At 39.4% G+C, this 26194-nt stretch overlaps 1 protein-coding gene across 1 annotated transcript in view; it reads left to right on the forward strand.

Moving 5' to 3' along the window:
* The first annotated feature begins 5493 nt into the window (after positions 1-5493).
* The window catches only part of frem3 (Fras1 related extracellular matrix 3), a 29358-nt gene continuing 8657 nt past the window's right edge, over positions 5494-26194 (forward strand). The window contains exons 1-6 of the mRNA XM_020628887.3: positions 5494-10624; positions 11322-11411; positions 21495-21641; positions 22504-22734; positions 22852-22977; positions 23155-23406. Of these exons, the coding sequence (XP_020484543.2) occupies positions 5596-10624; positions 11322-11411; positions 21495-21641; positions 22504-22734; positions 22852-22977; positions 23155-23406 (5875 nt within the window). The 5' untranslated portion in view covers positions 5494-5595. The remainder of the gene's footprint in view (positions 10625-11321; positions 11412-21494; positions 21642-22503; positions 22735-22851; positions 22978-23154; positions 23407-26194) is intronic.

Raw genomic sequence — 26194 nt, forward strand, 5'->3', positions numbered from 1 at the left:
TCTGAAAAGTCTGATTTGTGTTTAATGGCCTCTAAGCTACTAAAATGTACGAAATTTCACGAACAATGTTATATTTCAATGAGTAAAACAAGCTGGAAAGAATCTAATAAAGATGGGGCAACATGCATTTCAATAAAAAGTCACGATAAAGAAACAAAATAACCTTAAAAACATCACAACCTTTTGTAATACTGTATAAAGAAGGTTTTACACAAATTATTTCCACAAGCTTATGAAATATTCACATGTGAAATACCATCAGCCACTTAAATATTGACATGTAAGTTTGTAAGTATGTTATGTTCAGCATAATTATCTTTGCTCCACTGCTGATTTCCTCCAGCTGTCCTGTAAAATCACAACAACTTGTTTGACTGTAAGTGAAAACATGAGCTCCAGGTGCAAACACATTTAGTTCAAAGTGATAGTGATAAGATCTGAGCGCTGTCCACATGCCTGGTTCAGTCGCCAGATATGGTGTTATCTGCATTCTTTATTCGTTATTGGGTGCTATTTAAACCTTTCACAGAGAATACAATGTAGTTCAAATCATATTTTTGCAATCCTTTTTTTACATTTCCATGTGGTAAACATGAAACTCTTTCCATTTTTATTTAAGTAAAAAAAGCACACTTTTTGCAATGTGGAATTCAAACTCATCACTGAAGAACTTGTCTTTTATATATAGCTTTACTTTCTGTTCAATTTTATGAGCAATTTAGTATTTTTACATTTCCATCTACACTGAAGTGTTGCCCAGTGTTTGGGTATGATCCAGCGGCTATATCAAGCCTGTTTCCATGGGCTTCCTCTCTCCTTTAAAGACAAGCGAGAGCCCCAGCCTATATCAATCTGCCCGCAGGATGTTTTAATCCACCATTACGCAGATGAAATGTTGCACTGAGCCTGCGGTGCAGCAGTGACGGCAGGAGCGGATCTAAATTTTGTGCGCTAGCCCCTCAAACCTGACCGCAGTCATGGACACCAAAGCGCCAAATCATCCAGTGCAGCAGAACACAAACCTGTTCCTCCTCGGAACTGGATCCAAATGTCTCGGGTCTCAGTATCCTCTATTTATACGCTGTGTATATTTACAACAGACCCGGATGATTAGCATAGTGAAGAGAATGTAGGGGCAATCTACTTTGGCTATTCTAAGGAGACAAAATGTTTATAAGGGGTCAGCCACCTCTATGAAGTCACAACATGTTTTCAGTCCTTTAGAACTACTTACACCTGAGATACTTCACATATTCTGTAGTTTATCTTTAAAATGATCAATATTAATCAGGCAAGCTCTTTGAGATAAGATCAGAGAGAGACCAGAAAAGCATTCAAGCAATTTACATAAACAAGCAGCATCAAATCAATCTCAGATAATCAGTTTCCTGTGATGGAATGTAATCTACAGTTTATAACAATGTGGAGAAATGAAGGATATTAGCTCAGTCTCATTAAGACAATCTAACACAACTAAAACATTTAACAGAAATGTTTCTTGATGCCTTTAAAAACTGAACTCCTTGAACTCACATAGAACAGTATGAAGAATTGTGAGACAAAGTAAAATGATAAACTTTTTCCAAGAGTAAAAAGGGGAAAATACATCATAAGTTCTATTTGTTTTTTTTACATGCACAATATTTACAATAAAGCAGTCATTGACAGTACAATTAAGGACCTCCCAACACTGGTTGTACAAAATATTTATAGAAAATGACAGTGATGATGAAAAAGTGGAAGTCATCACATTCATTGTGAAGAAATTTTCATATTTGAACTTGAATAAAATACCATTATAATAAAGGGAGAAAAATCTAAGATCAAATATAATACTCTGGTTAACCGGTGTACAGAAGAACTGAAAGAGTTGAGACTATAATATAGACAGGATGTGATGTAATGTGTTTATGTGCTTAATGAGAACCAGTTATTGGTGAAAAAACAGGATGCAGACAGGTGAAGCACTAAATAGTACTTGCACAGTGAAATATCTCAGTTGTTGAACTGTATGTGGTAGCTGTATGTCCACTAATGCTGTATGATCATGTGTCTGTTCAGGAGAAAAAATGAAATGCTGCAGATCTCTACCTGAAGTAAGAGGCACTCACACACACTGACAGTGGTACAGTGATCTCTAAGTGACCTGCACAGCTGGACTGAGGTGCTCATCAGCTGCATGAATGACTGAGATGTTGTCATATGATAACTCATAAGGACATGCTCAGAATGTGAGGAATGATCACTAAAACTGTTGCCTTTGTAAAGGGGAAACATCCATTATGGCTTCTGTCAGGCTGTGAAGTTCAGGAATGTTTTAATGATTTAAGAAAAGTCTGTCCTTTTTCTCGACCCATTCAATGAAATAATTAGATTATTTTACTTATAATTACTTATTTTATTCTTTTGTAAATTGTATTTTAAACTTCAATTCAGGAAGTTTTTTGTTCATATTCTGTTCCTTTTGTTGTTATCAATACATGTCACCCATTCTTTGTTTTTTTCTCATTTTGGTTTTTAAAATTGGACTAATCTTGCTAAAATATTGTTAACAGTCTTTTTCCCCTTGGTTGAATTTTGTTGAATATTTAAATTAAAACATTTTAGAGTCTAAGCCATGCAACTACTGCAGTACTTTGTGCTAATAATCCTAATATATGCTTGATTAAAAAGAAAATTTGCACCTGTGCCTAAGGTATATCAGTGTGATCTGAGGTGAAGGAGGGATTATCCTCCTCAGATCAAAAGGCATGTATTGTCACATTAATCAGGTGCTAGGGTTAATAAAACACATGTATTAACCTACTTCATTTACAAAATCACACAGACATTATGTTGGTTATGAACACAGCTTAAGCTTGACAAACGTAGCAACTGCACCAAAAGGAAAGAAAGTAAATCCTGTCTTCTCCCTGGGTGTCTGTTAAGAGATACAGGGATGTGATCCACTCGAGCTTTGTTTTCCATCTATCATGAGGTCATTACTGGCTGCTGTCATCATTAGCTGCCCCCTGGATGAAGACTTGATCCTGTGCAGCAGGGCCTGGCGTTGACCCAACTTCTCACTTTGTTTACCTTGGACACTCATTAAAGGCATGTCATGTCTTTAATAACTTAATTGGACAAATCCAAACTAATGGCTTCAGGAATGACACTATTCCTCCCTTAGAGCAGGTGCAATTTTATGCTTGGTTTGTCACTGGCTGATCATGATAATGTTATGGCTCAGGAATTTTACTTTGAAAGGAGATTCTGGACTCATTAGTTAGATCGGACTTTTTGGTCTATAAGGGTCTTGATATTTTACAGTTACTTATCTTCACCATGGTAAGAATGTGAGTGAAATCCAGAGTATAAAAAGCTTGGTGTTTGTTTCTATAGTTACACCCAACAGTGTTTGTGTGTGTCCCCTTTTTATTCTTGACTGGTCAAGTGAGGAGGGCAAGATTTATTTAGAGGATGCAATGAAAAGTGTGATACAGAATGCCTGGGTGCAGATGGCATCTCTGCTATTTGGCCCACACATCGGGGAAGGTGGCTGAGTGGTTTGCAGTTGCTTCACTTAAGCTGTGTTCAGATCTAACATCATTTCTGTGTGATTTTATAAATCAAGTAAGTCAATACCTGTGTTTTATTTATTTAATATATGCATGGCAAAATGCACCATGCTTTTAGCACCAAATAACGTTTCTATACATTTATACTTCAGAGATTTCCATCTATACAGAGATTTACTTTAACATAGTAATCCTTTAAAATATTACAGTATCCAAAGTAGACATTTTAAATTTAAGACTTTAAAGTTTCCCTCCAAACATTATCCCTTGAAAGATTTCAGTCCTGATAATTATAAACTTTTTTTTATACATCTGAGTTTATGTGGCTAATTTACATATGAATATGTACTTGATATAAAATTAATCCTAAACAGATCTCAATATATTGATTAACATACAGTAAGTGACGATAAAAGATTCAGCTTCTGTTATTGAAAGAACTGTGTGAAAATGTTTGAGTAATGCACACGGATCCCTTCATCAAGTGTCAGGCCCGACTCAAAAGATGATCCATAAAAGGCTACTAGGTATTTTTATCTTAACATGACCTTGCACACCATACTGAGTACACATTCTCACATTCTCATTGCATCCAGTGACTGACTGCTCGATTTCTCCACGCCCTGCTTTGTCGGTATCTATAAAGAAAAGGCCAGTTCAATGTATTTTCTTTTTTGGGGGGCATTAAATATGTTTAATGAAACCATTTTATCATAAAGCAGGGGATTACAAGACTGGATACTGCAAATTTTAAATTAACTGACTGCCTTACTGCCTTTGACGCTCATCAAAATGTGTTAATAGGGGACTTCCTCAACAAATGTTCAAGTTTCTAGCAGCTTTTTGAGAGACCATACACCTGTCCTACCAGCTGATGTGAGGTTATTGTCTCTCAGTGTGAGTCTAGCAGCAACAACGGTGCCGAGCTGTCCCACTGACACAGCTTTATTGGAATCTTGCCTAGAGAGCAGAATACGAAAAGACTTCAGCCAATTGTTAGACAGTTATGTATATTTTATTATTTTGCTAGTTATAATAATATACTTTACTTTTCTTGTTTGATTCAAACCTAGATAAAATTAAATTACATTATGATAATATAGAACAAACTGGAGGGAAAAAAACACAATAAGTTGACAACTTTGTGCATCTCTAGCTGTAACTGAGAGTTGTGCATTTCAGAATGTGTTCCCTCTACCCTGACTAGTGCTGAGATACAAGAGCTTGACCTTGACATAAAGACTTTAAAGGTTCAGTAATTAAAGAATGGTTAACTTATTAACATATGACCCATTATCCCACAGCTGAATAGATGCACCAGTCTCTCAAGCTGACTTAAATTGATATTTAAACCACTTGTAAAGATATTTACCCAAAATCAACTTCATACTGATGAAAGTCTTTATAGTCCACAAGAATTGTTTTTTTAAATCATCAATTTATCCACAGAATTTAGCCATTAGGAAAACCTGTGCTAAACACTAAAAACATAAAGTTTCTAGACAAGTAAATGTTTATATTCGAGAAAAAAAAGTCAAGAATTAGACATTTTTGATTATGGAGAATTAGATAATCTATAGTATACATAGTCTTCAAATATTGTCAGTTATGGAAACTGGGACAATCAATTTGATTCTCAGAATCAGCTAAAGTGGGACAGAGTAGTTTGTCACCCTCATTTGTTTCAGTGAGAGAAAGGCAGAAGAGTGGGTGTTGGTTGGGGGAGCACTTTCACAGTCTTGTCCAATGGTTTTTCTTAAATTAGCCATGGGGGCAGGAGGCTCCCTCCCTGTGCTGACAGAAGGAGGAGCCTGTGCCTGTCACTGTCTACTGTTTCACTATTACCTGCACAGCCCTGCAGCATTCAACACACTTCTGTCTCTGTGTGACCACATAGAAGCAGAGAGACACACAGAGGACACTTTCTGAGGCCCATACCAACACAGAGGGTTTTCTTTTTTAAATGATTTCTCCCCTTTTGGGACACATATCTGCCTGCTTCTGCTGACTTTTTAAATTAAGGCATCTTGCTGCAGATATGGCAGGTTGTCTGAAAAGTTCCCCACTTTGTAAAAAGGGGGAACTTTTGAGATGCCTAATTGTGACTTTTGCTCTTAGTCTCTGTTTTGCATTAGTAGATGCAGAACCTTTTGACCCAGCTCATCTTTACCACCACAGATCAGGACCTAATGAAGACAATATTATCATCGCTAACAATGGAATCAGGGTGCCTTTTGGGAGGTCAGTATTTTTGGACCCTTTGAATGACCTGGTAACAGAAGTGCAGCCTGGTGACCGCTGCCACATCACTGTTTTGGACAATGACCCACTGGCCCAGAAACCTGGCATGCTGACTCCAAAAAAGTTCCCTTGTTCATTTGGACCAGACGAAGTGAAATACACTCATTTTGGATCTCGGAGCCCGAGCAAGGACCGTGTGAAGCTGCAGCTTCGTTATGACTCCCAGACAGACACAGTCGTCACCCCTTTTATGCTGGAGGTAGAGGTGGTTTTCCAGCAACTAGAGGTCCTCACCAGGAATATGCCCCTAAATGTTGAAAAGCTTACTGGTGACAGCAACCCTATTGACAAAAAGGGTCTGGAGTTCTCCTTTGAGGATGGCGTCACACAGTGTAAGATCACAACTCTGGTCGGGGCTGGAGGTCTTCCAAGGTATGGCACCCTTTTGAATAATCCCTCAAATGGCCAAATGGTTGACTGTGATGAGTTTGTGAAACAGGGCATTCGCTACAAGCACACAGCTAAAACCAACTCACCAAACAGAGACTATATTCCAATGATGGTAGAGCTGCAAGATAACGAAGGCAACGCCATAATGCAAGAGTATTTCCAAATGATGGTTAGAATCAGGGAGGGTGCAGAGAATACTGCTCCTAAACCCAGTTTTGTAGCCATGATGATGATGGAGGTTGATCAGTTTGTGATGACAGCTATTACAAGTGACATGCTTTCTGCTGAAGATGTTGAATCTGACTCAGATGATTTGATTTTCAACATCACTTCCCCACTGAGCCCTCAGCAGGGTTATATCATTAGCACAGATGATCAGAACTTGCCTATCACTTCTTTCTATCAGAGAGACATCCGAGATCTTAAAATAGCTTATAAGCCGCCCTCAGAGGATTCAGAAGTAGAAAGGATTTTTCAACTAGAGCTTGAAATTGTTGATACCGATGGCGCTGTGTCTGATACATTTGCTTTCATGATTGTGGTGAAGCCAATGAATACCTTGGCTCCTGTGGCGACCAAAAATACAGGACAGCTATTGTTTGAAGGGCAGTCCAGAGCTCTCTCCAGCTCCCAGAATTTAGAGATTAGTGATGAGGACAACCTTGAAGATGTCAAAATAACTGTGGTTGATGGCTTAAAGCATGGAGACCTGACCGTGCTCGGTTCTCGCAGGAAATTCTTTACACCTGCCGATCTAGACGCAGGTATTGTGGTGTACCAGCATGACGGCAGTGACACCTATAGTGATAACATTATTTTTAGAATGACTGATGGCAGTAATGAAGTGGAGTTTTTGTTCCCCATCACTATTGCTCCCACTGATGATGAGCCACCTATTATAAATGCTAACACTGGCCTGGTGCTATTCAAGAATGAAGTCATGCAGATCTCTCCCTTCATCCTGAGTGCCACAGATATTGATTCAGAAGATTCCACCATTAAATTTGTCTTGGAGGCTCCCTACTCCACTGTAGGCGAGCTCCTGCTAAGGCAAGTCGAGCCTCCCTCTGACCCATCTCTCTGGAAGTTCAGCGAGACAGATGAGATGTTTGAGCAGGTGGTAACTGAATGGTTCCAGCAGGATATTCTTGATGGAAAACTTTTCTATCGTCACATTGGGCCACATAGCACCACCACTGTAATCGATCATTTTGTTTTCCGTGTTCAGGATGACAATGATCCTCCTAATCAATCAGGCGAACACATGTTCTCCATCAAAATACATCCTGTTGATGACCTTTCCCCAGAGCTTCTTCCAGGCACAACCCTTCACATGACAGTTCAAGAGTACGAATTAACACACTTTAATAAGAAATTTTTGTGTTACACTGATTTAGATTCAGATGACAGGGACCTGAAGTACACCATCGTTAAAACCCCAACTGACACTGATGAGAACAATCCAGCACCCTTGGGTGATATTGTCTTGACTGACAGCCCTGATACTGTAATTACAGAGTTCACACAGGCCCAGGTTAATCACCACAAAGTAGCCTACAAGCCTCCAGACCAGGAGCTGGGCATCACTCCAAAAGTGGCTCAGTTCACTTTTATTGTGGAGGACACTGCTGGTAACACAGTAGATGGACTTTTTACCATTTTCTTACAGCCAGTTGACAACAAACCCCCAGTTATCACCAACACAGGGTTCACTGTTATGGAAAGCAGTACATATATCATCACTAGGAAAGAGCTTCATGCCACAGATACAGATACAGAAGATGAAAATATCGTCTTCACCCTGACCCAGATTCCTGTGTACGGCAAGCTGGAGTACTTAGGGATTATCATGACAAGTGGTGAAACATTTGTACTTGAAGACATTGCAAATGGCCGCATTGCATACATCCACAGTGGAGAAGAATCACTTAGTGATGTCATTAAGATTGACGTCAGTGATGGTTTTCATGAGGTTCCGATCATCATAAAGATTGCCATCGAGCCAGTTGATGATGAGTCCCCCACAATTAAGCTCCCAGAAGGTCTGCTTGGGTCATCCATCGATGTGCTGGAAAATGGTGCTACAGAGATCACAAGTAATGTCATTCAGGGCCGTGATGAAGACACGGATGACCTCATGCTCACATTTATTGTTGAAGAGCCACCCAGGTTTGGTGAAATCCTGGTTCATGGTGCTCCTGCTGAAAGATTCACCCAGGAAGATATCATCAATGGGGCAGTGGTGTATGCTCACACATCGGGTGAAATTGGTCCTGTCAAAAACCACGACTCCTTCAACCTCACTCTGTCTGATTTGTCAGATCAGTGGGTTGTTGGTGGCAACAAGGTCCAAGGTGTGACAGTTCATGTCACCATACTTCCCGTTGACAGTATTCCACCTATTGTGAGTGTTGGAGAGCAGTTTGTTACTTTGGAAGGGGAGAAGAACATCATAACCCCGAGCCACATCCAAGCTGAAGATATAGACACTGATGATGATGATATCCTTTGCACTATCATTGTCCAACCAACATCGGGTTATGTGGAGAACATCTCCCCAGCAGCAGGTTCTGAGAAATCCAGGGCAGGAACAGCAATTACAGCTTTTAGCATTAAAGATGTTACCCTGGGTCATATCTACTATGTGCAAAGTATCCACAAAGGAGTTGAACCTGTGGAGGATCGTTTCACCTTTCGCTGCTCAGATGGTATTAACTTCTCTGACCGGCACTTCTTCCCCATAGTCATCCTTCCAGCCAATGATGAGAAACCTGAGATTTATATCCGGGAGTTTGTGGTAATGGAGGGCATGAGTCTGGTCATTGACACACCTATTCTAAATGCTGCTGATTCTGACATCCCTGGGGATGAGCTGCACTTTGAGATCATCAAAAAACCTAAACATGGTTCAATAGTTCAGCAACTCAGCACTGGAACCATCATTGTAGAAAATTTTGATTTGGAACAGATAAAAGAGGCATCCAACATTGTTTATGAACATGATGACTCAGAGACCAAAGAGGACAGCTTTGAAATCAGGTTATCAGATGGGAAACATAAAGTGGAAAAAACTGTTCTCATCATGGTAATTCCTGTTGACGATGAGACACCAAGGATGGCTATAAATGATGGTCTTGATGTTGAGATTGGAGAGACAAAAGTCATTAGCAACAGGGTTTTGAAAGCAACAGATCTTGACTCTGAAGACAAAGAACTAATTTATGTTGTGCGTTATGGCCCAGGGCAAGGCTACCTTCAGCGTATCAGCAAGTTTGGCGATGTTTTGGGTAACATTACCCTGGGAATGAACTTCACACAGGATGAAATTGACAAACAGCTTATTCAGTATGTTCACACAGGCCAGGAGGGAATTCGTGACTTGTTGAAGTTTGATGTCACAGATGGAATCAATCCCCTTATTGATCGTTACTTTTACATCAACATTGGAAGCATTGATATGGTTTTTCCTGATGTTATCAACAAAGGTGTAACTCTAAAAGAAGGGGGGAAAGTAACTCTTACCACTGACCTCCTAAGCACTACAGACATTAACAGTCCTGATGAATACCTCAGCTTCAGCATAACAAGAGCACCTAGTAGAGGTCACTTAGAGAGCAGCGATCAACCGGGAGTGCCCATTTCCACCTTCACCCAACTGCAGCTTGCCGGTAACAAAATCTATTACATCCACACCTCTGATGATGAGATGAAAATGGACAGCTTTGAGTTTGAGGTGACAGATGGTTTCAATCCTGTCTTCCGTACGTTCAGAGTTTCCATCACTGATGTAGACAATAAAAAACCTGTCTTGACTATAAACAAACTTGATGTAGAGGAGGGGGAAACTAAGCTGATCACCCCATTCGAGTTGACAGCTGAAGATCGGGACACTCCAGACAACTTCTTGCGATTCATAGTAACCCAGGTGCCAGTGCACGGGCAGCTACTTTACAACAATACCAAGCCAATCACCACCTTTACCAAGCAGGACTTAAATGAGAACCTAATCAGCTATAAGCATGATGGCACAGAGACAAACGAGGACAGCTTCTCTTTCACTGTCACTGACGGCACTCATACTGAGTTTTACATCTTTCCTGACACTGTGTATGAGACACGCAAGCCCCAGATGATGACCATCCACATCAACACCGTGGACAATGGTGTGCCCCAGATTGTGGTAAACAAAGCGGCGGCCTCACTTAAGGTCCTCCAAACAGGTCATCTTGGATTCCTGATCACCAGCAAGGCCCTTCGATCAGAGGACCGTGACAGTGCCCAGAAGGTACTGAAGTACACTGTGTCCGAGGCTCCTCTGCATGGTTTCATCATAAACACAGCCCTTGGCAATGACAGCATCAAGACCTTCACACAAGGTATGCTAACTGCACATTGTTTCATCCCTTAACAAAGCTTTTAATGAGTCAGGCTGCCTAATTGAATTTAATATCTGGATTAAACAACCCTATGATGGCCAATATGAGAGAGATCAATTTTGACCTGATTTAGCAGTTACTCTAATGTTTACATAGTGTTAAGAGATTTTTCAGAAGAACTTTTGCTATTGGTTCCGGCTTACCAATGTCAGCGATTAGCAATAAGCAGTGTTCAGCTAACAAGCTCCTACAAAGCCCAGAAAACCCACTATGCTAGACATATAGCCCCAAACAGCAGATATATAGATATATAGAAAAAGGATAACTCATCAGGTTGTTCAAGTAAAGTATAATTGATAGAGAATACATTTTGCAAGACAAAATGACAACTAATGATTATAATGGGTGTGCACTATATAGAACTTAAGATGCTTAAATAATTTATTAAAACTGTTTGATTTTTATAAGGAAGTTAGTATTTTTATTCCCTTCATTAAAATAACTAAAGATTACATTTCTGAAATAGATATTTTAACAATTTGGCCTTTGCTTGAAATATCCCTCAATTTCTTCTGTTGCCTACACTTTAATAGCAGCCTAAGGGCTGTATCTAAAGCCTTGTGAAAGTGGTTTAGTCGTCACAGTTATCTTTTCGTTTTCAACTAACCTTTTCTCACAACATTTTTATTACCAACAGCTGATATCGATGACATGAAGATCTGCTACGTGCTGTTAGATGGGAGCAATGCCACGAATGATATCTTCTACTTCACAATCGAAGACAACGGTAGGAGTCCTTTAACCTTTCACACTTGTGTGTGCTGACACCAAACTGGGTCCCATTGCTGGGGAATCATTTGCCCAAAGGCTGTCCTTAGACTTTATCTGCCCTTTGATGTCTTTTTAGAATTTAAACTTCCTGCTCTCTGTCACTCTCCCAAGTGTTTGCATGACAAAGACTTAAGGCAGTTGGCCATGACTGACACGCAGTATAGAGCCGCCATCTCTTGTCGCCCCACTGGAAAGAGTAGCAGGTTTTAAGTACAGGGGCCAAACACTGACTGTGTGCTGGTAAAAGTGAAAGTGTGTAGGGACTACCTCATGCTCTAAAGTTATTGGTAAAAGGACAATAGGATCCTTGCCTCCGGGGTACTTCTGTGAGTTTTCAAATGTTGCCTGGTATGCTGTGCTTGCAAGGACACTGTGAAATGTGTGACGATATGCTTGATGAGCTATTTCAGTTGAAACCTATTCTAAGAATCTGTCGCCCAAGAAAACATGTTTTAGTCCGGCCTTGAAAACTACATGAACCTCATAAAAAAAAGAGAGCACTGGGAATTGCATTCCAACCTATTATATTAATTAAATTTGATCAATGAAGAGTTTTTCAATATCTCTTTCCTGGGTTACCTCTAATCAACAACCAATAACTATTTTTTCCTGTCTCTTTTCACTAGGGCACTGCACTTAAAGGGTCTAGGTTTCAGTAATTCAATGTATCTTCTGGATATTATATTTCATTATAGTCCTCTGTAATATATGCTTTACTTTTAAAATGTTTAAATATCTATAGCTATAACATAACATGGTCTTCTGTCAACGTGTTTGTATTCCATTTATACAAAAGAATTCTCTTATATGAACCAGATCTGCACCGAACAGCCATTACGATGTAATGTATAAGCTCTGTGGCCTATCACCTCTTACTCTTAGGTAGATTTACTCGAAGAGCATTACAAATATAGCAGATGCAAAGCATTAAAACACAACAGGTGGCCTTTGCTATTTTAGTATTAGCTATAAAATGCAAACAAGATTAAGAGCTGCAATTGAAGAAGTTTATTCTATACTTACACTAGTTTGAGGACCATGTTAGTGAAACTTCCAACATTATAATCAAGGCCATTGAGAAGCCAGGACTCAGAGGATGTGTCTTTTGTCTTGATTGCAGTCTTTTTAAAGTGTAGCCTCTCATTAACTCAAGCTAAATCAGTTATTAACTTTTCCCCCCATTACTGTCATTTATTTTTGAAAACTCCATTTTGCTTTCAAACATTTTTTAAGGTGGTTTAAGCACACACACACACACACACCCACACACAATATACAGACACATTTGGAAAAAGATCAAATAGTCTATAAAAGCTTCAGCCAGTTGATGAATCACTGGAGTGAAGTGTTGAGGAGGTGAATCCTGGGGGATGTGAAGTTATCCTGGACATGTAGGGACATGAAGGAGGAGAGCAAGCTAATGGTCAGCTTATCTGCTCTTAGATCTAAGTAGATGAGATCTTTGAACGGGAAGCTAAAGTCTTGGTCACTGCAAATTTGCACCAAAGATCATTCCCTTAACGGTGTTTCTGTTCCCATACTTTTGCACAAAGGTATCTTTTTACAAAGAGTTTAATTTGACAGAAAATTAACCAGAATTGATTGATTGAAAACATTAACCTCTCCAGTTCACACTTGTCTTTTGGACAGTAAAAGGTCCTTGAAAGACATTTTACCCCAAATATCAGAGTGATTAAAAACTCTTTAGCTAAGTAAGTTATTTTGTTTAACACATCTTAAGTGTGACCTCAATTTAGGAAATACCCCTGAGATGCACTGATAGGGGCAGTTGCTTAAGGGTCTTAGCACCCTGTAGAAGGTACCTGCCTCTACATGCACTGCACTGGTCTTTCCTCACAAGTCAAGAACACACACACACACACACACACACACACACACACACACACACACACACTTAGCACAAATACACACAGTCTGAATAATTAACATATCAACAGACTAGTGAATCACTTTTGCATTTCTTACAAGTTTCATAAGTTAGATATATTTTCTAAGCAGGTGTCTTAAAGTTTCTTGAAATCAAATGAAGAGGCTTGAAAGTGTCGTGTCTCAAGTAGTGTTAGCATGTGTGTGGTCAAAGACAGCTGAAGTGTGTGTTTGCTTGAGGTCAGGAGCTGACATTTCAGTTTTACACCTTAAGACTCAGAGTCAACCTGCTGGTCAGTGGCAAAATCTCAGACTCTGAGGAGGGAGGTTGTGTAGCTCTATCAAGTCAGAACGAACCAAGCAGCCTTTATGGTCTATATATCTCTTAGCAGAAATGTGATAGAGGTCCAGAAAACAATTGGTCAAGCTGAGGATGCTACAACGCATAATGTTAAGTTTGGGTATAGATTTTTCTAGTTTTGTGCAACAGGAATAGTCATAAAAAGCAAAGATAATCTCCCATTGTTCAATAGAAACATTGGGAGTAGTGAGATATGAATAATCTATTGAAATTTGCCATTACTTTTATTTCATCCAAATCTAAACTTAAAACAAATTATGCTACCTCTTTAGCAAAGTCGTTATCACCTAAGCAGCATTTAATGATTATGAAAGGAACTTTGAATTGAGCCCTTGGTGAACAAATGAATGACATTATTTATTTGGCATTTTAACTGTATTAAAATCTTAATGATTTAAAATATACAATAAATATTTTTTTTAAACTGTAAGAAAAAATGAACTATTCTCTTGAATTGGTTTGACCTCACACACAAACTGAAGTTCAACTTGGGTCAGTCAATCTGTCCGCTGGGTATTTCTATTGAAATAACAATAATCTATATGCAAGTGATCAGGTCCGAAGCTGCCTACGAACATTCAAAGATAGGGATACTGAGGCAATAAATACTTGTTTTTACAAGTCGATACACAGCTCACATCCTTGTCCATCAGGTATTGGCCCAGTGAGCCAGAGGCTAAGAGGAGAAACGTTTATTTATTCTCAGACGTGTTGAGACATTTTGGAGTTTCTTAGTCTTAGAACTAGGGTAATGTATTTGTGTTAGATGTTTGGACTCTGGTGTGTATTGGTATTTAGAAGCATTGCCTCTCCTCGCCAGTTTAAGGTGCAAGATAGCCTCAGATTACACTGCAGTACTAATCAAACGTTAAAAGATTGGAAGAAAAAGACAAGCGAGCCTCTGCATTCAGAATAGCTGACTCAATCTCTGTGCTTTTTTCAATAGCAACAATATAGTCTTCCAGCTCTGCAAAGGGTTCGTAGACGCCTGTGTGTTGAGTGTTATGTGATCATTCAGAGCCGGGAGAGGAATGCACTTCCTCCGAGACTGCAGACTCCAGGGCCACAGACAGAGCAGGGCCTGGAAGTGAATCGGTATCCCGTGCAGACAGGTGTGTACGTGAGAGGGAAGGCTCCATTGGGATCCCCTTTCAAAGCCCCCTCGTCACCCCACTCCCAGCTCCCCAGAAATCCAACCCAATCCTTGATAGCCCGATAACCTACAGAGTTCTACTGACGAGGTGCTTTCACTAAAGGGGCACTTCCCAGGAGAGGGCAAAGATATCAAGAATAGGAAAAGGTAAAAAAAAAAAAAAGAAGAAAAAGAAATGTATTTTTATATTTATCTCTTTTAAAGTGGGACTTTTAATTAATTTTACTCATACACTAGATGAACAGTGACATACTGTACAGTAGGACTGAGTTTTGAGTGACAGAGCCATGTTACATCCCGACTTCCTAACTGTGTTTGGGGTTCTTACATGTCACCAATGTCAACAGTCACAGAGAGATTTACTGTCTAATGGTGCCACTGCCGGGGGGGCCCCCTGTGACCAGAAGAAGCTGTGGCCTCTCAGACCCAATCCACCACACCCCACTCTCCCTTTCTCTCCACCTCCAACACCCCTTCATGGTATTACTGCTCTTTTTCTTTGGTGTTTTCCTCATTTCACCTCTTCTCCATTTCTTCCCCTGTTCTTTCCGGACTCCCAGATCCCTTTCAATTAACAATGCTTTAACCTAGTTCTGTCATTCTTTCCATTTTAGAGGGCTGTAGGGGTGGGGAGTTATGATGTATGGCTACACCAGTTATTCTTATCTGCTCTCTCATATGGCAAAGCTGTTGCTGCCTCTAGCCAAGCTGTCATTGAGATACTCTTGCTCCCCCCCTTGTCCTTTCTTTTAAGCCACACTTTCTGAATGGCTTTAAAAACTATTGAATGGACAGTCATGGAATTTGATATATCTTGTCATCATTTTAAGTATCAATATTAAATATTTTCAGTTAAATATATGTCTGTTTATAGATTATCATTGAACTTGGTTATAATTCAACTCTTTAATACAAAATTTGATTTGATAAGGGGCTAATAGGCCCCTTCATCTGATTTGCTCACCACCTTAGTTGTTTGTGAAGTACATTATTTTTCCAGATTCTGCTAGCTTTGCAAAGGTCCTTTTTTACCCATGAAGTACAGCAGTGACTTTAATCTTACAAAAGAACTAAAACATGTAGCTTTTTAACTGACTGATTTCAGATATATGATATTGTTTTTATCTCTGAGAAGTGAAGTCCAGTGTGATCCAAAAGCTCACCTGCAGTTATCAGAAATCACCAGTTTCATTTCTAGTTGCTACCAAAGGGATTGAAATGTAGGCTTTCATGTTTGTAACTAACTATCAGGGTAGTGCAACTATCAGGTCCATTTTTACATTTTTTACCGGACTTTAACACCAAATGCTCAGAAAAGTTAAGATAGTCCCATCATTATCAAGTCTACCTAATTTTAACATGTTAATATTCAACTCAAACTTTCACTTCACTACTATGAGCAAGAAACATGACTTGACATCATCATGTGATGCCATGTGACAAATTTAGACAGTTCAAAGCCATCCAAGTAAAACGTTGGATTATTTTGCATCGGTATCATTCTGCACAAAGTAGTTTGACAAAACTAATATATTATGACCAAGAAAATCCCTATATTACTTTTTTTTATTATTATTTTTTTTTTCAAAGCCATTTTTGTCCCCCTGCAAAGTGTGTAAAGATATGGATGTGGCTTTCAGGCCCAGTCAAATTATGATTTACAACATCCTGCAGAGATCACAGCTCTGTCATGAACTGAAGCAGGTATCTAGACTGTGATGTGTCAATTTACAGCACTTGCTGTTACTGGAAGGAGGGATAAGAGTTATTAATACATGTAATCATGTAGCATTCCTAACATGAATTCTTTGGAAGGCAGAGAGGACGCTTGCTCTCACTATTTGAGACATGTCTTTCTATTGTGATTATGATATTATGGAATTACAAAAAAGGAAAGTTAACACTTAACTTTTTCGCTCTAAATATACTTTTAGCATCTTCATGATTTAAAAGACCACATTTAGAAAACATTGATATTTTAATACCAATCATAGCTGACTGCAAACTGCCCTTTATTTATATCAACACGATGATTAATGAGGAAATGCCATAAAGGTGATGCTTGTCACTTGATGAGGATATTCATAGAAGGTTGCTCTTCCTTGCATCATGCTGGTGAACGTCAAAGCCTCGTATTGACCTTCCTATCCAGTGATATCTCCGGCCCGACCCACAATCCCTCTGCATCTATGTATGGAGCAGGCGGCACTGCTGTGTAAATATGAGCTGAAGAATGTGCTGTCAGAGGACGCTGGAGCAAGGAAAATCTTCCGCTTTCATATTGTTCTGCTGAGACAGGACATTTGAAAGATGATATTTCACAAAGAGCACTTTTTTTTGTATTTTCTGAACTTTTAGTTTTATTGTTGAATTCTGCACCAAAACGGATTTGCATGTGCACCTTTATAACCACTATGTCAATCTCTTCAATAAAATGAGTCATGTACCTTTTAATCGAAATCTAGCAGGCTCACTTAGGTGCTAAAAGAGGAAACACCATCATCATACCTCTTAATATTTATTTCCTGGTCTTGTCAGTGACTTGCATCAATCATATTGATTTAATTAATTGAAAAGCTGCTAACAGGGACATTAAGAAACGTGTTCAGCCCATAAAAATTTTAATCTCAGCAGAAATTATGATGATTGACAGTTTTTTTTTTAGCAAATGGGAATTTGAGCCAAGGCAGGTAGCTACAGAGTGTATTGGATTCGATAGCCTGTCTAATTTAGTTATAGTGTGGTAAAAAAAAAAAACCTGGCGGTAAATCATTTCTTTCCTTTCAGAGCTGCTATTTTGACACTTTTATTTGCACCAATTTTTCTCGCAGGCTTTTAACTTTATTTTTTCTCTGTACTCTGTCTGTGTTATCCCAGCAAGTCTAGCAATCTGATTATAACCTGATTTGTTGAGATTCGTGCCAGCTCAGTCCTCAGTGTCTGACAACATGTACAAAAGAAACCACAAAAAAAGAAGGGGAGATCCTCCTCTTTTACACTTGTGAGAACAATGTGGAGGCACGCAAGGAGGCATGCCTTGCTGGTGGATCTGGCCCACCCAGACTGCAGCCTGCTGTCCTTCTCAGTTGTCCGTCCCCTCAGTGAACAAAGCCACAGGGAGGGAGGGGAAAAAAAGGGGGGAGAGGGGGTTGAGGAAGACAGCTGTCACTCAGCTCCATATAATATAGGAGTCTGGCGGGGAGGAAGAGAGACTCAGAGAGAGGTCCTCCTTTTGACTTCATGTTCATATTTGCAGCTTTGACTTCTTTAATAATGAACAAGACAACCTGAGATTTCTTGGGAAGGATGAGGAAAGGCTGGAGGAAATAAACCGTTATGGGAAACTGAAATTTTGAACACTGACAGTAGTTATTCTGGACAAAGGTAACCACCTGTACTGCTTGTACAGCAAAGAAACAGCACCTGTTGACCACACAGTGTAATAAAGCCACTGAGTGGGGAGGTCAAAGAAATGGCCGATGAAAGTTATTTACTGGTCTCCCCAGTCCCGTTGGTTAAAATGTAGTGTGATCACTCATAAACCTTTGAAGGTTATTTGACTATTAAGCTCAAAAGGGACAGTATTTTTCAGACTAAAGGGTTCATATTGACCTTGGAGATCAAAGCAAAAAGATGAGAAAACTGGGTACCAGCTGATGCCTCAAGATGTGCCTCAGATTTCAGCTAGGGACCTTTTGCTAATATTTGTTCTCTATGACATGAAAGAAATTTAATATTTCATAACAGCTTTGTAAATGAGTAAATTCTATACAACAACATATTTTGTAAAGGTTAAAACTTGTTAAAGTTTTGAAACCCTGATAACCTTATATGACATATGTCTTGTTACATCTGTATAACATTTATATAATGGGCTACAGTTTTTTTCAATCAGTTATTACCCCTGTCAAGAAAGTGATGGTTTAGGTGCTGTTTGGTTGTGGGAAAGTTTACAGTAGAACTGAATGCCTGCCTTTTATTAAACTTGGTGGTGTGGTATGAAGATCCCTACTGTTAGAGCTGATCTAACATTGGGCATTTTTGCCTTTTATTTGATAGGACAGTCTTAGAGAGATATAGGAAATGCTGGGAGGAGAGAGTGGGGGATGACATGCAGCAAAAGGGAAAGACGGATCAGAACCCATAGCTGCTTCAATGAGGACTATAGCCTCTGTAAATGGGGAGCCTGACATAACAAATAGGATATTGGCATCCCAAAAGTTTTAAACACATGGGGCTGCCCTCATCCATAACAACTCCAATGGTTTACGCCTTGTAACGATGAAATGTAAAACTGCCTGACTGCCTCATGCCAAAACAGAGGCAGGCTTTTGTATCTGCAGTGTTCATTTGATAATCCATGATGATAGCCACTGAGTAAGCTTCACTCCATATCAGCTGCAAATAGGGCAGACTGCCAGGAAACACTTTCAGCAGAAACCATCTGATTAATGAAGTGTGTCAAAGACTTTGTGGAACTGTACATCAGGCCTTATCAGAAAATGTCTGAGGTTAGATGAGGTTTATAAAGTAATTCATCCAATCGTGACATGAGAAGCAGCGTAGATTACACAGAAGTCTAATCAGTCAGGACTTTGGATACATTTACCAAAATAATCTTTTAGAGTTTTGTATTTTGTATGACACAATAGTCATACAGTATGTTCTCCTTATTTATTATATTTGCAAGTACTTTATCAGCGCCTAAAGAAAAAAAGGGCAAGCAAAAATAGCCATAACAAATATTTCCTGTATTTTTAGCCATGACTGTTGGAAACCTGAGTATGGAGTCTGGTGGAGGGGGGGGTTATACCCGTCTGGCTCTCCTGCTCTATGCTCTCCTGCTTTTTACCAGGCACTTTACTAGCAGCAATGTATGCCTGTAAAATAAGAAGTATTCTAATTATTAGAATCTTTGTCTGTTTTTTCTGAGGATAATTTTGAAAAAATACATTTAAGTCTAATGTCAAATCTTTGTACTATCTTGATTATTGCTGCCAGTAGAGATGTGATGAAGTACAATTAGTGTCCCACAAAATCCACTTGTTGCTATCAGCCCCATCTGAACATGCTCTAGATCCTCTTGAGTGTGATTTCCCCCTGTTGTGTCTCAGCCTGCTTTGGCTTCAGTGTTGACATGTGGGTTTGAGAAGGTACTCCCCCTTCCCATGATCCATAATACCCACATTCAACCCCCCAGTGTTTTCATTCTCTTCAGCCACACAGCAGAAGGAGTGCAGCCTCTTTCTTTCTCACTGAGCCAAAACCGAGCCTGATGCTGGTCTATTGTTAGTTCAGGGAGATGTCCCTTTCCTTTGTTCCCTGGACACTTTTTTTTCCAAGATACGTCGACTTGTTTGGTGTTCACAGATGTGAATTAGACAAAATAAATACATGTCGCTCTTTTTTTAAAGAATTTGTCCTACCAAACTGCTGAACTTTTCCACTGACCCAGTGAAGTTCCCTTCCAAGATTCTCCAGCAGCGTCAGGTCAACAGTGTGGCCAGCCGTGCGAAACTAAAGAGAGACGGCCCTCTCTAACGTCCTTGATCCAAAGAGCCCATCAGGCTTGACCCATTTCACATCAAAAGTCACAGTTCACTAGGCTCATCTCTCTGAGGGATAAGACATTAGGGCCCTTTTCTCCTGTTGTTAAAAAAATATATCCAGATTATGTTGGAGAGCCCATAATCTTAAATATCTCTGAAGTACCAAGTCAATGACCAAAATTGAGTTGACAGTTTGAGGGATTACATGAGTCATGAGATAGTATATGGATTAAGGACAGGATTGGGTCTAAAGTTGTGGATCAGTTGAAGGTGACTATGAGCTTTGAATATGGCTTTTTTTGGATGTTTTTAATGTTCTGAAAGGTTTTAAGTCCCACTCCCAATATGTAAAGAATTAGTTGCTGAGTTTGTCATATAAGTAGTTGTAGTGAGTCAAGCAATATGACATCACGCTGTTGTGCTGAATATCAGCATGGTAATATCACAGCTCTGCTGATATGCAGTGAAACAGCACAACAGGCTTTGGTGTGATTCTAAGGAACCAGATGTAGATATATATTTGAGTAAACAATTAATTTGAATCATTAGCACGTTCATGGACTGCCTCTTGTCCACTCAGATTGTTTAATGGAACCACTTGTGGTCCAGAAAGTGTTAAGTGTGCAAGTATTTTTGCGCTCACCTTTTTGAGGTCCCTAATGGAGTGTAAAAGAAGCCATGATGGTCTCTGTGTCCTGAAAAAAAAAAATGAATTCCTGTTGTCCAAGACGGAAAGCAACAGAGTGTGAACTACTAGGTAAGGTAGGTTTCCAAAAGGTCAGCTCTTTAAAGATATTATACTGTGACTGAGTTTTTTTCTGCATGAAAACCATGCATATCTATGGCTACACAAGCCCTATTGAAGGCTGAGGAAAGAGCATGAGGTAGAAGGTGAAATTAGGTTTAGTGAAGCCCTAATTTAAAATGCCCCCCTTGATTCCTTTTATCTGTTTTTAGATTTTAGTTGGTATGCTTCAGTGGCTTCTAACATGAACAAACTACATTGTATCATTGTTGCACAGTACAGTGAAGAAGATCTTTCAAATAATGAAATGGTGCAATAATCTTTCTTTTTTCTTTTTTTTTTAGGTGGAAACAAACTAAAGCCTCAGCCATTCAGGCTCAACTGGGCCTGGATCTCTCTGGAGAGGGAATATTATTTGGTGGACGAGGACTCCAAATTTCTGGAGGTGACGCTGAAACGCAGAGGCTACCTGGGAGAAACCTCCTTCGTCAGTAAGTCATGACATGGGAAATTGTACATTTATTATTGGATTTTAAAATAAATACATTTATTATTTTCGGTGTCCAACTTACAATGTCTAATGGCTACTACTTTTTTGCTTGGGTTTCTGCTCAAGTCAGCAGCAATATTTCTGCAGCATTTCTTTTTCACTCTGTCAAGAATAGAGGGATATGAACAATGATGGCACTATACAACATGCCCTTGTTAAACTGAAAATTCACAAAGAATTATTGCCCCTTAAACTGTTTCCTTAGAATGTGTGGTGTAATTTATGTTCCATTTGAAATGCCATCTCTGCTATAAAGGAACGGCATAACCTTCTGATTTAAGATCCATGCAGATTCATGTTGAGCTGCAGGGTGTGCTTAGTTCATCACTGGGGTAATCTTGAAATCAAAGCAGCTCTGGTAATACTGTTCTGTACCTAAAGATGCAACTTCGTTTTGTTGAATGTTGACGTTGTCTGAAAGAGGTTGGATTTAGAGCGCATATAACCTTTCACAGTAAAGGTCAGGATGAAATGTCAACATGTTGGTGTGTTTGGCTGACAGACAGTTACATGTGAAAGACACATTCAACTGAAGTGATCATGTTCACTTCTTTCTGTCTTTGAAGTGACGTGATTTTTGTAAAGGACTAAATTAAGTGCATAATTAGGGTTAAATACAGATTTCTTACATGTAATAACCCAATAAATAAACATTAAAACGGTTTTAAAAAACAATACACCTTTTTTCTGATTGTTGACATCAGAGACACTGGCCCATAAGAATTATCCAACAAGTCCCGCAACAACTGAAATAAACTATTCAATCTCTTTTCACTTAAAGCATGTACTTCCCTTTCCCTCAGGTATTGCCACTAAGGATGGAACAGCTGAAAAGGACAAGGACTTCCGGGGTAAAGCACAGAAGCAAGTCCAGTTCAACCCCGGCCAGACTACAGCAACCTGGAAGGTGAAGATCTTCACAGACCAGGAGTTTGAGACCTCAGAGACCTTTGAGATTCAGCTGTCAGACCCCGTCATGGCTGTGCTGGAGTACCCTGACACTGTAACGGTCGAGATTGTGGATCCTGGAGATGGTATGAGCATATTAATAAATACATATGAAATTAGAACTACCTCCAGTAATGAAGCATTTTTAATTTAAAGACTTGCGTGTGTGATAAGTAATCATGCATTTTTCTCTTCCCCAACAGAATCAACAGTCTTCATTCCTCAAGCAGAGTTCAAGATCGAGGAGGATGTTGGAGAGCTGTTGGTGCCAGTGCGACGCTCAGGAGATGCCAGCCAGGAACTCATGGTTGTCTGTTTCACTCAGCAGGGTAAGATGAACCGATTTGTTATTATTAATATTGGAAAGACAAGGTGGCTATTTCGAATGATTCCCCCCCCAAAAATGGCTGAAGTTCAACATGATAAAAAGGATAACTGAACCTTGTTTGACTTCTCTAATAAACGGTTTAATCTCCTGTCTTCTCTCTGTTCCCATAACTCCTCAGCTACTGCCACCGGCACCATCCCTAGCACTGTTCTGTCCTACTCCGACTACATAACCAGACCAGAGGACCACACCAGCGTGCTGCGTTTCGACAAGGACGAACGAGAAAAGCTTTGCCGTATTATAATCATCGACGACTCCCTGTATGAGGAGGAGGAGAGCTTCAATGTCAGCCTCAGCATGCCCATGGGAGGACAGCTGGGCGCCAACTTCCCTACCGCCAAGGTCACTATTCTGGCAGACAGCGATGACGGTGAGTTGAGAGAGTGTTTACCTGTAAAACTGGTCAGAGCTGGGCTGTGGTATAATTAGGATCAAGTTTTGATTGATAGATGAATGGAAATATAATTTGGTTGGGTGTCAAGATGGATGGATGGATGGATGGAACCATGAATGGATGGATAATATATAATATATTTATCATCCATCTCAGGGTTTTTGAAATACCTCATTATCACCATGTGTTCCTGTTGTTCTATGGCAGTAATTGCAAGTGTAGTTTATCTAGTTGCTAACCCCCTCTCTGATGTTCTACATTGCCTGCACACAAGTAAGCCACCAAAAGTCCCCAGACAGGCAAAACCACCACAGTCCCCAGAGTGAAAGCCTGACATACCGTCCCATACTGTACTGACCTTAATGGCTTTACAGTATTTTCAGGTCCATTAACCCTTCCTTTGCTACTATGTTTATATATTCTGCTTCATTTATCCAGCACACTCTGTCTGTCACTCCGTGTTAGGAACAGGATAACAATAGACAGGTGTTGAGAGGGAGAATAGCAGCCTCAGTGGATGTAATGCTACGCTGTAGACTGCCTGACAGATAAAAGGGGCTTCAAACCTCTTTGTGCTCTTCCAGCGACCCCTCATCCTCGTCTGCATTCAGAGGAGCTCAGGGGAAACAGAGGGCATATCCTTTGTCTGCAGGGACCAAAAGGCAGGTGGTGCAGAGACAGGGACTATTGTGCAGGGAATCCAAATGATCAGCATGTTATTTCTCTTTCCCCATTATTCAGGGCTATATAACCTGTTCCTGTTAAAATTACAAGAAACTTGTTTTTAAAATTATAAATCATGACTATGCCATTGGTTTGATTTGATATGTTAAACAAAATGTCTTAACAGATTTGACAAATTGTAGCCCTTAAATTTGTCAATTACCCCCTTTGTGACCTTTAAGTAGTTTTTTCCTTACATTCTTCTTCTCTCAACATTTCACCAAGGCTAATTTCCTTGACTGGCTTGTTGCAGTGACATGTGGTCTTCAGTCAAATGATCATGACCAAAAACCCAATCCGTTGTCATTTGTAATCTATGTGTTTGAATACAACATCACCCTGTTATGCTATTTATAAATGTGATAAATGTGTTTTTTTTTTGACCAAGGTCAAAAGATCAATATCAGTTTCCCTTTGTTCATATTCAAAAATTACCTAACCACAACTTTAAGAACATGTTTGAACACATTTTACAAATGGGAGCCCTAAAATTCCTAAAATTCCTCCTTTGACGATAAAAATTTCCTGGACTTGTTTGTTGTCGCTACAGGTGGTGTGAAGTGACGTGATGACAAACTCATTTATCACCACACGCTATCTGGTAGTCGTGTTTTTATTAACAAAGTTTATTCCTAGGTGGAATGTTCAATGTAGGTTTCCTGTGGTCAAAATTTGGAAATCACCTAGCGCACCTAAAGTGATGCAATATTTACTTTAATCTATAGATATCCTTTAAAATTTGGAGCGAACTGTTTAATTTTAAAGACAATACACTTCACATTTGGGAAATAATTAGTTTTTTAAGTTATAAATCACAAATACGCCTTTGGTTTGATTTGATCCATCACATGAAATGTTTCAAGAAAAATTGTCAATTTGTAACCCTCAAACCATTTCCTTTGTTTCTTTTATATGAGTACTATAATGTCTTCCTTACATTTCCATTTGTATTTTAAACTTTTCACCAAGGCTAATTTCTTTGACTCTGTTTTAATGACAAAACCTTCTAACCTAGTTGGAACAGGAGTGCAATCTGACTTTATGTAGAAATAATCAGCGTGCATTCCCAGACATGTGAAGAGACAAAAGAAGACTCCTCAGTGTAAACCTCTATTGTGGTTCCACTTCTTGGTGGGTCCTGAAGTAATACCCCGCCATAAATCTGATTGTGTGTGTGTGTGTGTGTGTGTGTGTGTGTGTGTGTGTGTGTCAAACCATCTGCGTGCCTGAGTAAACTTGTGGTTTTGACTCTGGCCAACATCCAGCCTCCATTGTTACTGTATTTGTCTGGCTCGTCCCCACACTGATCTTTAAGTTTGCCATGTTGGCACTCACTTCCCCCTTCTACAACCCCCCTTTGACATCCTCCCTGGTACTAAATAGCTGTCTTGGAGGCTGAAAGGCATTGAAAGCATGCCAGAAGTCCTCCCTTTAGCATCAGATGCCTGTTGAAGCATCAGTCAAAATTCTAAATGAAACCCAAGATGTGCCAATTCTGCTTAAGCACAAATAATGGAGATTGTTATGACAACATTTGCATTTTGTCCAAGGTCAAATGCTTGTTCATTGTCTTGTCAGGTCAACTGGTAACAACTGATGTTGTGTTTTTTGAAAACTACAGATTTGCCCTGAATCTGCTAGAAAAAAGTTTTCACAGTTTTAAACATTGATATATCAACATCGTCTGAACAGATTTTTGCCACTGAAACAGCATTTTTCAACAACAATCTCCTTATTGTTTTGCAAATGAAATGAAATTGAAATGCAAAAAAAGCCCTATATTAGGAGACACAGAGCCTTGGGAACATAGACAAAAATCCCTACTAGAAAAATAAATGCAGTAGCTGCAGATTCTCTGATTGTTGTAATTTTTTTATATAGTTAACCTTTTTTATTATTGTTGGAGAATAACTTTTACTGATGTTCAAAAGTAGTACCACTGTATAAAATTGAAATTTTCACTTCCAGAAGATAGTTCTTAATCTTGTTTTTGCCTAATTTTAAAGTCCAAAATAAGCTTTATACATGAATTTGGAGCTAT

Source organism: Labrus bergylta, chromosome 1, assembly GCF_963930695.1.
Source record: "Labrus bergylta chromosome 1, fLabBer1.1, whole genome shotgun sequence".
Lineage (NCBI taxonomy): Eukaryota > Metazoa > Chordata > Actinopteri > Labriformes > Labridae > Labrus > Labrus bergylta.